Below are 12,448 nucleotides of genomic sequence, written 5' to 3' on the forward strand. Positions count from 1 at the left end.
AGTTAATGATAAGTAGCAACGGGATCGTGGCTGCAACGATCTGAATTCCTCACGTGGATCTTTACCATGTTGATGTCCTTACAGAATACAAATACATAATATTGTACGGGTAATGTAACGACGTTTTGGACTGATAAGAGCATCACAACAAATGCCGTGCACAAGTTTCGCCATTAACGGTTGTTACACCAATCTCATCACACTGCCTACACTCTTTTGTCCAGGTCCAAATGCTCAAGATACAGCTTCTCTGCACGATAACATTATGCTGCACATGCGCAACGACCATCGCTCCCCGTCGCCAGTCGGAGTGAGCAATGTTTTGAAGTAAGGAACCCGTACGGACGGGAGTTATTTACGTGTCATCTGTGACTTCGGCCAGCAGCCAGCAGCCTACCAGTGGGATTCGCCCAAGGATTTGCATGGGTCCAGGAAAGGGGTGCCATTTTCGCTGGGGCACACAGGAAAAGCAAAAATAACCATCCATCCTTCGGCTCATTTCCTGCGAAACGGTTCCTGCAAAAAAAAAACGTTCTACCCGCCAGCCAGCAAATCCAATTTTTCAGTTCAATCTTTAGCATCGAAAAAGAGCACCAACTTTCGACTGTATTTGAAAGCTTTCGGAAGCCATCGTACAGGAAGCAAGACAAAACGCGCAACTAAACGGTGGCAAATTATGAAACCTGCATTATCAGCGGCATATGGCACTGGAATCAATCGGTAAGTAGTAGTGGATGGGAAGAGACAAAACTGCAGCCAAAGAACAACCTGATTATTATGTCAACAAGTTTCTGTTACATTTTGTTGGTACCTCGGAATGACTCTTCTCTGCTCCAACAAAACACACACACACGCGCGTTGCTGGTAAAGGATGTTGCAGCTTCCAGCTTCTACTGGATCGAAATCTTAACATCCGGTGAACAAATATGGACCAACAGAAGCAACAACAAAAAAACATGACGATGATTGGGGAACTACTTTTTCCTCGAAGGACAAGTTCTTGGTGTCACGAGTACGTTTGCTTGGTGTTAAACATCAGTATCGATGCATCGTCCCGAATTGATAGTGGCCGCTGTGTTCTGATTTAAAAGTAATGATTATATAATCAGCCCTCGATAGTGAACGTGTGTGTGTGTGTGTGGGTGCGATGCCAGGATGTTGTGCGGGGGTGTTGTTAATCCAATGTTTGTCCGTTTTGAAGTGCTAGGGTTGAAGTGTTTTTATGAGACATCTTATTTCTGTCCTGTTTCTCGCTTTTTTTTCTCTCCTTTTTTTAACATTGCCTCTTCACATTTGAAGTGTTTCCGAAGTGAAAGGATTCTAGACGGAATAGTGACCTCTCATTAAAAGCAATAAGATTTTCGTGAGATTATAATTTATTTTACTACCTCCACTCTTCGGGCAGGTGAATTGTGCTTGTTGTGTCACTTATTTCCGCTTGCTTTCCGTAAGATTTTGATTCGCTTCAACGAACAATCGTCTTTTTTTTCTCCAACACTCTTTCAGACCTAGAATTTCCCGCACCGGAACTAGTGGCGTATGCATAATCTGTACGCGAGCGTAGGCGAACACTTTCGGTAAGAAACACGCCTTCGAAAAGAGTTAAGTTTCGCGGAAACAGTTACGAAACTGGATCACGAGCCTACCGAAAATGGAGAACTACCACCACGGCACGATCACGTTCGAACTACCATGGAAACGGTCCACCGCCCTAGTGCTGTGGGTGTTTTTGATGTTGCTGGTTGTGTTTGCTGAGCGAACGTCCTCCACCACTTCCGGCGAGGATGATGATGCGGCCACGCTGGTTCGTGGTACCGGAATTCATTATGCTGCCTTGTCCGGACCGGGCCTGGCAGCGGAAATGTTGAAAGCACATCCAGCCGGTGCATTTTCGGTTGATGACGGTTCGCAACCCGTCTTTCCGGAACGACCGGATGCGGTGTACTTTGCGGTGGCAGTGAATGGTGGCGCGAAGCTGTGGGGCCGTACGTTAGCACGCACACTGATCGATATGGGGCCACCGTTCGGAAATCCGCAGGGACCACCGTTGAGGCCTATCTACATCAACCTACCGGACAGTGGACGGTTTTCCTCGAAGCTTATGACGACCGCGTGTGATTCGATCGACGGTATGCCACTGGCGGGGATGGTTATCGTTGGCGATAGCCCGGCAGCCAAATCGCTAGCGATGGCCGGCAACGCCATGAAGGTACCCGTACTGTGGGCCAAGGGAGGCATTGCTACTCTGCATAACTCTTACGATGAGGTAAGTGGTGAATGTACAAACGTCGGTAGAAACTTGACGCGGGTGCTAATTTCGGGATTTCCGGTCTTATTTGCAGCTATCAACCAAATTACAAGCAATACTGCAGCCATCCTCTAGGGAAATTTTTGAAGCCATTAGAGCAACCTTTTTACAAGTGAGTACTAAGAATCGCAATTGTGGAAAGCTAGCAGAACGTAGCTAATCTGGGAATGTTTGTCTGATTGTCTTTATGTAGGTTCACTGGCACTCATACCATATTCTGTGCGATGTCGATACATACGTTCTAATAAGCGGCAAAAAAGGAGCGCCACTGCGTCAGAAACCACTGAACCCAATTATAGTTACACTACCAACGAACTTCGATTTGATTTACAAGTGAGTATAATGTAGATTCGATTACTTGCAATTCGTAGGTGATCGCGTACCTTGGAATACACCAGAGTTCTTGAAAAGAATCACATCTGCATTAACCTATGTGGTCGAATCTAGTAACAGACATGGAGACCTACCTTGGAATTAAATCCAGAAGAACCACTAAGTGATCATTGTTACTGTGTCTTCTCCAGGAAACTAGCGTACATTTCACGATCTACAAAAGGAGTGGTTTTGGTGCTGTGCAATCTGAAGGTCGCTCGGCTTATAATGGCCGAAGCGCAGCGTATGAAGATGCTAAACGGTCACTTTGTGTGGCTGTGGATGGATACGACTTCGGCAACCGAGTTCTACGATTCCGGTCAACCTTCGTACGATGTAAAGCAACCGCTAGATGTAGGTCTCGGAGGACGTAGCGAGCTGGAGACCGACTTTTACGACACGTTCGATATGCGACATCAGTCACACCTGGCCGATCTGGTCGAGCGAAGGATGGAATTTGAGGACTTTGATCCACGGTTGCGCAAAAACCGAACACGCACGTATCTCGACAGCCACGCGGCACGGTTTGGCAGTGCGGCACTGGTCAATCCCAAACCGGATGTTACGGCCGATACGTTGCCGGGTAGTTCGAAACATAGCAAAACACGTCGACCGTCGGAGAAGTCAAAGAATGGTCGGGCTAAAGTGGGAACCTCCAATAACAACACCGTGGTTAATGTGGCCCGCCGAACGGAGCGATTCGAGGAGCTCACGGAGGAATCGGATGAGTTTGAAGACTTTGAGGATGAACGAACGTTGCCACTGAGCGTTGCCACGGACGATGAGCAGTACCAAATCGGTCCAGATAGTGAGTCGGAGATGAAACTCAAGCGTAGCAGCGAGTACCTGAAGTTACACAACTCTTCCGGACACGTGCTGTTCCATCACAACCAAGACTTCCCGGTAGGGTTGCTCGCACTCCGGCCGATCAAGATGAAAATTGATCGTCACTTTATTCGTGCGGCCGTGCGTTTGTTTGCGGCGACATGGGCAAAGGTCGAGCGGGATGATGCACCGGTCGTGGGCAAAGGAAGACCAACGGGACGGGATGGTCCGGTACCGATCGGTACCGGTCGTGGTAATACGCAGGACCAATCGAAAGTACCACGGGGTCAACAGCGACCGGTGCAGCTGCAGCAGAAACGATCCGTTGCTGCACATCCGCCGTTGACCACTGTCGAGCGGGGAGATACGATTTTAACATTACCAGTTAACAGTGCAAATACACAACAAAGTGTTCAGCAGTCCAGTTTATTGGGCCAACGGACGGTGGTGATGGTGGACGGTGGCCATGGCGGGTCGCCGACACAAACGACACAGCCAGTGCACGAAACGAACGATATTATTTCGCCTATAAGCAATAGTAGTGCAAATTTACGTGATGTCAGTAGTACAAATAGTTCTAGAGTTAAACGTCAAAGCACCTGGTGGTCAGCGACCACGAATCATAAGTATAACCCAGAGCGGGGCGGCAGTGGCGGAAGCGGTAGTCGAAGTCGTGGTGGAGCTACGCGGTACAAGGGTGGCTGCATGGGTACAATTAATCGTGCCGAACAGGCCAAGGCGTACAATTTTGCAAAGTAAGCACACAGAGTCGTGATACTAAATCGATACACTAAGCTACTAATGATATGCTTCTCTACCTTATTGACAGGAATTTGCAACTGAATGCCCGGCAAGCGCTATCAGGATTCCCAATAGCAAGTGGGTTCATAGAAAAGTCGCTCGTTAGTCATTTTGAAATGCTGAACCTCGTACCAACAACGAGACAATCATCATCAACACCAAAGGGAGATTACCATACGGACACACGGGGAGAAGCAGCAAGATATGTCAATCCATCGGTGAATGGTACTGTTCCAGGTAGTGGCATGGCCAGCAATTCAGCTGGATCCACAACCACTACCAAGTGGCGTCGTGTGGGACTTATTACGGGTCGCTCGGTACATCTGGACACGATCATATGGCCCGGTGGAGATGTAACCGTATCAGGTATATGGAATATAGTTTCTATTCAAACGTAACTATCTTTCCAATTGTTTAAAATGTCCTTTTAATCCTATTACAGGGCTGGCTGGCAAGGCAAAAACTATGTTCAGAGTGGTGGTTTCGGTAGCACCACCGTTTGTAATGGAATCTCCGGTCAACGAAGAGGGCCAATGTTTGCGGGGTCTTATCTGCTACCAAATATACACCACTGGACGACACAATCTGACGCTAATGTTTAACGAAATTGAGCGACGCAATCGTTTGAAGGAAATCAATCAATCTCCGAACCACTACCAAGAGGACCAGCGTCAACCGTATCCGCTGTATCGGTAAGTAGGTTGCAAACTGCACTCGAGAGAGTTACTCTCTTTCACTGATCTTCGTTCTTTGTAGAACACGCTGCTGTTATGGCCTATCGATGGATTTGCTTCAGAAACTGGCGTCGGAAATTAACTTCGATTTTCATCTGTACATCGTGCACGATGGACTGTTCGGGCGGCGAATACCTCCACCGCCACCGGAACAGTCGGGAGCATCATCAAGCGTTAGGAAACCGACCGTACCGAGCTATGTGGAATCTAAATCAAAGTTTGACGGTATGTCTGTTCATGCGATCAAGCTGTTGCTTGACTACTAAAAGACGAGATCTCCCATCTTTCTACCAACCATTCTAGCACAATCGGGAAGAAGCTTAAAACGTGGATCTAAGTTGAAGCTGTCGCAGGCTGGTATGAATATCACCAGAGAAGAAATGTCACCATACCCCTTCGAATATTCGACACCTCCACCACCACCGGTGCACCCGAGGCAACAATGGAACGGTGTTATCGGAGATCTGATATCCGGTACGGCTGATCTTTCCTTTGCACCGCTCAGCGTCTCTAAGTAAGCTAAATACTGATTACATCTGGCATCTTCAAAGCCCCATTAACGTACGTTTCGCGTCTCTAGGGCTCGTTCGGAGGTGATCGATTTTACGATACCATACTTTCATGGTGGTGTATCCTTGCTGGCCGCACCGGAAGCGGCTACCGATATACCGTTACTAGCGTTTCTACTGCCCTTTTCGCCAGAGCTCTGGATAGCCATCTTTACCTCGCTTAACGTTACCGCTGTTGCAGTAGCGATCTACGAGTGGTTGAGTCCATTCGGCCTGAATCCCTGGGGACGGCAGCGGAGCAAAAACTTTAGCATGTCGTCGGGTAAGTAGATGATCTTTGGTTTGATCATACAACATCCAACAAAGATCAAAGAGACTGACCGTTTCTATGTTCCGTTTCTATCAAACAGCACTTTGGGTAATGTGGGGTTTGCTTTGTGGACATCTGGTCGCATTCAAGGCACCCAAATCGTGGCCCAACAAATTCCTCATCAACGTGTGGGGTGGCTTCAGTGTCATATTTATTGCGTCCTACACTGCCAACATTGCGGCGCTGATAGCGGGTTTGCTATTTCATAACGAAGCAAAATACTACGAAATGTCGGTAAGTGGCAATGTCCATCAACAATTTACTTAGTGCAATAGTTGAACAAATCTAATGTTAATACTCTCCCTGCTCAGATGTTGACGCAACGTGTGGGATCACCGATCGCTACAGCAGCCGAATCGTATGTCCAGCAGAACGATAAGCGACTCTGGGAGCACATGAAAAAGTATCAACTGCAAAGTATCGACGAAGGCATCGAAAGGCTAAAGTAAGGTGGAAGTAGAGAAGCGTTAAGCTGCTGATCGTTAGAATGATTTTAATTGCCAATTGTTCCTTCCCAGAAACCGCACCATCGATCTGCTCATGTGTGATACACCCATACTGGATTACTATCGCGGTACGGACCAGAGTTGCTCCCTGCAGCGAATAGGTGATAATTATATTGAAGATTCTTATGCAATAGGGATGTCCAAAGGGTAAGCTTGTGTGTGTGGACGCAGAAATCCTTTCTCAGTTTTGCACTAAACATTTTCCTGGTCTGTAGGTTCCCGCTGAAGAAAACAATGTCGGCATTAATCTCGAAGTATTCCAACGACGGCTATCTGGACATACTGACAGCAAAGTGGTACGGTGATCTACCCTGTTTTAGGCTGGATCGCGAGATGGCGCAACCGAAACCGCTTGGTGTAACGGCGGTAGCCGGTGTCTTTCTGCTCTTGGGTGTTGGCATGGTGCTCGGTGTACTCATACTAATCATCGAGCACGTGTTCTACAAATATACCCTTCCAATACTACGCCACCAGCCAAAGGACACGATCTGGAAGAGCCGCAACATCATGTTCTTCAGCCAGAAGTTGTACCGCTTCATCAACTGTGTCGAACTGGTGTCACCGCATCATGCCGCCAAGGAGCTGGTGCACACGATCCGCCAAGGACAGATTACGAGCCTGTTCCAAAAGAGCGTCAAACGGGTAATGTATAGCAGGGAAAATGGCTTTTTGGTGCTTGAAAAAATTTGTTTGCTCTTGGTTTTTTGAAATGCTTTGGAAAAAAGGAAATCCAATTCGACCGTGTAGCTTTCCCGCAAAGGTCGTTTTCCCGCTAGTTGTGATCTTTCGTAACCCAATGGTTTGTTTACTTTTCGCCTACTAACGCGCGCTTTCCTTTGGCCCAGAAGGAGGATGAACAGAGACGCCGGCGCAAGAGCAAGGCCCAGTTCTTCGAGATGATTCAGGAAATACGCAGGTAAGTGATCCGTGTGTGTGTTTGGCACCTTCGGTTCTCAGTGTGTTTTACACGTGCGTGTGTGTACTTTAAACCAACCTAGAAACATCAAACTCGACAGGGTGCAGTTGGATACGGACGTGGACGCATCGCTGTCGGCAACGTCGGAAAGTACCTCCCAGGCGCTACTACCAGAGGTACATCCGGCCGGTACGCGCCTGTCAGCATCGGCTTCCACCAGCAGACGTGCCAGCCCGGGCCGTTTATCACGTGCCGGGTTTGGTTTCGGGAAGTCCCGGGACGGAGGAAGCAAAAGTTCGTCATTCTCTTCGTCGCTCAACGTGCGCCGGTTTAGCACGGACAGCATCATCAGCGAACGACTCGGGACGATCGGACGACGGCTTAGCCGTGATGCGGCCACAAGCTCACCGCCGGATTTGTCGCATCATTTCGAAACATTCGGTAAGGGTAGCTCGGCGGAACAAGGCTCCAAGTTTGACACATACTCGGGTAAGAACAATAGCAAGGAAAACATTTCCGTGTTCAAGTGTGACACGTTCAATGGTAAACTGACGCCTGGCGCCAGTGGACTAGACACGGTGGACACTGCCAGGGACCCGACGGCGGAGGGGCGCATTAAACCAGACGGCGAGGAGAAACCGATCCTACCGGTAAAGACCAAGAAACGTTCCCGCCGTTCGCCTCTAAATCTCGAACTGTACGAAACGGGCCGGCGGCGGCTTATTCCGATTAACGAACGGGTAGCGCAAGGACTGGCACCTCCATTTCTCGAGGCAGACACCGGTAGTGCGATGTTGCGCGATAAGCTGCACGAGGAACTGCGGCTAAAATATGGACAAACGCGATGGAAGAGTGCGCAGGTGGAGGAGGTAGTAGTTACCGTGTCGGGAGCGAACGAGTCGGGGGGGAACCACGCCGGTGGCAAACCAAGGCGGCCCAGCCGCCGTACATAAATAAGAAGTAAGATTAAAAGCAAACACCAAATGCTAGCGTAACCGTATAGGCATCTTAGTTGCGTGACGCACGTTTAGAACGTGATGGCACCAATATCCTCTAATCGAATGTAGCGAATATTGGTATCTAAAGGTGATACGAAACACTCAAAACTTTAACACCTGATAACAAGGAACCTGAAATGGGATTTTTACGCAGTGTACGTGGCGAATGGGTTTCTTTCCGATACGCCACGGCCAATTAGGGAGCCCATTCCAGTGGGCCCATTTAGAAAAGATCTCCATTTTCTACGCAGATCGTTAATTACTTACACGGCGCGAATGTAGCGCGAGCAGGCGCGAGTGCAAAAAGGGGCAAGCAACAAACTGTAGCAGCTACTGCCAGTTTTAATGTGTACGTATCCTCTCAGTGATCACTATCGAAAGGGATGAATTTTAGATCTATTTTGTTTAATATTTTGCCTATCCTGGCGAACGGTCTGTTCTCTCGGAAATGCTGAAAAAGACAAAACAGAAACAAAACAAACAAAATCTCACACAAAACAAACCGACGAAGGACGGCCTGATGTTACAATGAACATTTCTTCTATCTGTCGATGACAGCATTATCTGTGTCTCTAGGAGTGCCTACTTTAGTATAAATATGGTTAGCTAGCCTACTCCTGTGTTCAGTGGACATTAGGTTTTCTACGCTGAGGATATGCTCCATTCCGATGGAATGCGGGGATCGAATCGTTTTGTAGTATTGAGAGCGGGGCTAAAAGTGTAGCGATTTCCATTGACAGTTCATCGATTGAGTGTACACTTTAGTTCGACACGTCTGACAGTTGTGCAAGATTAGTATACTCGCTTTAGTAGCGTGTTAAACGTACAGAATGCATACTTTCAGGCGCATACACTAAAGACACAATCGAACGATGAGTTGTCGGAGGAGAGCTGAGATACTTATGCCGTTACGAACTATAATGATTTATCGACCTAATATAGCAATTGATGTCTTCTGTAGTAGCTTGGGAGTGTAATAAGAAGTGTGTGAGTGTGCGAGCGCTTGTGAGCGTGAAGACTTAAACGAACGTATAGTGTCGAGCTACCGAAGGTGTAAGGCATATGACGATATCTCGGTCACAAAAGCCGTCATACGATACTTGATATGGTTTACATTACTTTAGTTATCGTGTCGTATTGGAAATGGGTGCTTAAAATTATGGTAACATAAAGAAAAAACATGTGTGGTCCAATTTCAAAAAGCAATTGTAATTGTTCTTTATTCTCTGATGATGCACGTCGTAAACTGTCATACGTACAATTTTACTACTTATAGAAAGCACGTACGATACTTGCAAACAAAAAAATCTTCGGCAGTGAAAACAACAACATTGAAGTTCAAAATTGAATGTTTAAAACATTACCTTTACATTCAACGTAAACATGTTGTAATTAACTTGGTTTAAAGCTCCGTTTTGCGTATGATCACTTTTTCTAACACTGTTGAAAAACAGTAATACTACGAGTAATACTTCTTCTTACATTAATGTTGGAAACTGTTTGCACTCTTGCGGCTTAAAGCCTAAAGAACGAAAACGAGACGCTATGCTGACGGTCGATGGTAGGGAAGGGTAGGGAAGTAAATAGACTTAAATGAAGCAAAAAGTACACTAACATCAAGAAATGGTCTGAATTATAAGTTGTACGAATTAGGCGAATCAAAATATAAGAAAAAAAAACAGTAACAATACTATATTTAATACTAAGGTAGCTTTAAGAGAAGATAGTAAGAGTACGTAAAGGGAAAGAAAACCAAAACAAACTACTATTACACATACGTGATGGACATTCATTACGTGTGGAAACTGTGTCATTTAGACTAGTTGAATTTCAAATGTTGGCCGTTCCTATTGTTCGACTTGATGATGAAGGCAAAGGACAGGGACAGTCGACTGACAGAACGAAAATAGCCCAAAAACTGCATGAAGTTCGTGCCAAATGTGCGCGAAAGATCTATTTTAGCATTGAGTTTCTTCTCAAAGCATTATTGCGATTGAATGTGCGATGATTTTCACCAAGTTGATATAGTTCTATACGAAACAGGACTTACACACTGAAACAATGAACAGCAACACGAAACCAAAAAATCGAAACCACTCTTACGGATCGTCAAAAAGTTTTTTTTAAAAACGAACTTCAACCACCATCTAGTATGGGAACTTTTTGCAATACGGAAACAAAGCAAACAAAACGATATGTAGAAGTAACATCTCTAAAAACGCCAAATATAAGTAATTAGTATGAAACAGAAAAAGAAAAAGAACAAAATATTATATTGTCTATTTAAGAGTTGTCGTAATTTGAAATTGGGAGAAAAACAAAAAAGAAAACACCGTTTAGAGAAAGATAATGCGTAGCGTATTTGTTTTCGATATTTTCAAATGTATTAGAAAATGTTAGGGAAGATGTAAAGGTGCAACAGGAGAGACAAATGAAATTGAAGAAGAAAAAAAAACAAAACAAAAAACAAACTAACAACTCTAGCACTACCAATAGATTTGTAGAATTGGAATTATAAGACTAGAAGCAAGGACATAGCGTACTAGGTATACATACATCTGAATACACCACTTTACATACGAATACACTCTTTTAACAACACTTTCTCCTACACACACACACACTCACACACGCATATTCCGACGACGAAAAACAACAAAAATGGTGTGATGGAAATCTTATGATACAAACAATCTTAGTTCGTGTGGCACACTTTACCTCCAGAATTGCCTATCATTTTATCCCTTGGGTGCCGGAAATGAGCCGTCGATCAGCTGCGGGAAGGATACTTAGCTTAGCAATGGATCTACTTAAGTAGTGTGGAAATTATACTAACGATCATGAATTGGGTTTACACACCGCGTTCCTTATCATGAATGATAGATTAGTATAATTTATGTTTCGAAAATGCTTACAAGCTGCCGAACAGAATCTACGTATAGATTATCCTTACGTTCCCACCCCTGTACACGGTTAGTTTGTGTTAGATTAAATACTTAAACAAAATCACTCCACTCTGTAAGTGCCAAAATGTATCCAATGTTTAGTGATCGTGATCTTTCACAAGCGTGTTAAACCTAATCCCGATCGGATTACTTCAGCACAATCGTAAACTAGCGTGCGCGCGGACTAGTATCCTTCCCGGAAGCTGTTCCCGGAATCAGAAAAAGAAAGAAAGAAAAAACAAAAAAATGTCTGTTTTCCATTTTAATAGAGAGAAGAAGAAAAAGAAACTTTTGGGAAGTGCACCGTGTTTAGCACAACCGAAACGATATTTACCGCAAACGCTCGCACAACATTTCTAGTGATCTTATTATAGCCAAATTGTTTAGCCCTCTTCCTTCGAGATGGATGTGTTACGAACAGAGTTAGATAGTTTGAATGAAACTAGTGAAAGCAGCACACCAACGTGCGTGCGTGAATTAATAATGGTTAGGTTTGAAAGAGTTTGGAAATAAAGTAGAACACAAACACACGTATACACAAAACAACAAAAGCAAAACGTGAAAGCAAGACACAGTTTCGAAATGTTCCCACTCTCGCAGGAAATGTGGGGTTTTGTTGTGTTGTGTTACGGTTTTTAGCACAAATATTCTCTCTTATACTGTTCTAGATGAAAATGCACACGAAACATAATTATAACAATAAAAAAAAAACACAAGAGGCAAGAAAGACATGAACAGTCTCTCTCACCTATAGAGCGGAGACGATAGTGTTCTATTTACTACGAAAACTAGTTTTCCAATTCGATTGCGAACAGATAGCATAGTGATGAAGCTGCACTTATATAGTACACACACAATACCGACACACTGCAACCATACATCCATACACCCGAGTACGCCATTCATTTACAGAGAGAAAACAACAAAAACTACACCATAGTAAAAACAAAACTATATATATTTGTAGATAAGAAACTGTTATCTTACCAAATAAAATCGGAAACGTCCATTGAACCGCAATTCGGTGTTTTTCAACATTATTTTTTTTGGACATTCGTTTTTGGAAGTAGTTGAAAGTAAGTAAGTATAGAAAGAAAAAAGGATCCTCCCCAAAGATGTTACAGTATATACTATAACTAACTAATACGAGTGCTATCCTTTGAA

General features: G+C 44.9%; 1 protein-coding gene across 4 annotated transcripts; it reads left to right on the forward strand.

The window, feature by feature from the left end:
* The first annotated feature begins 185 nt into the window (after positions 1–185).
* On the forward strand, positions 186–12,304 carry LOC125772265 (uncharacterized). Of its 4 annotated transcripts, none has more exons than XM_049443767.1 (16): positions 186–720; positions 1,507–2,266; positions 2,343–2,420; positions 2,502–2,641; positions 2,833–4,260; positions 4,335–4,672; positions 4,749–4,998; positions 5,063–5,265; positions 5,344–5,554; positions 5,621–5,871; positions 5,960–6,153; positions 6,231–6,364; positions 6,438–6,572; positions 6,641–7,067; positions 7,271–7,341; positions 7,424–12,304. In XM_049443767.1, exons 2-16 carry the CDS (start codon positions 1,652–1,654, stop codon positions 8,292–8,294), a joined length of 5,346 nt encoding a protein of 1,781 aa, XP_049299724.1. In that variant the 5' UTR covers positions 186–720; positions 1,507–1,651; the 3' UTR covers positions 8,295–12,304. The 4 variants fall into 4 exon arrangements, with proteins under 4 accessions (XP_049299724.1, XP_049299726.1, XP_049299725.1 ...); XM_049443769.1 differs by having other exon boundaries at positions 7,442–12,304; XM_049443768.1 differs by having other exon boundaries at positions 7,274–7,341.
* Positions 12,305–12,448: the final 144 nt, after the last annotated feature.

This window comes from Anopheles funestus, chromosome 3RL, assembly GCF_943734845.2.
Source record: "Anopheles funestus chromosome 3RL, idAnoFuneDA-416_04, whole genome shotgun sequence".
NCBI classification, from domain to species: Eukaryota; Metazoa; Arthropoda; class Insecta; order Diptera; family Culicidae; genus Anopheles; species Anopheles funestus.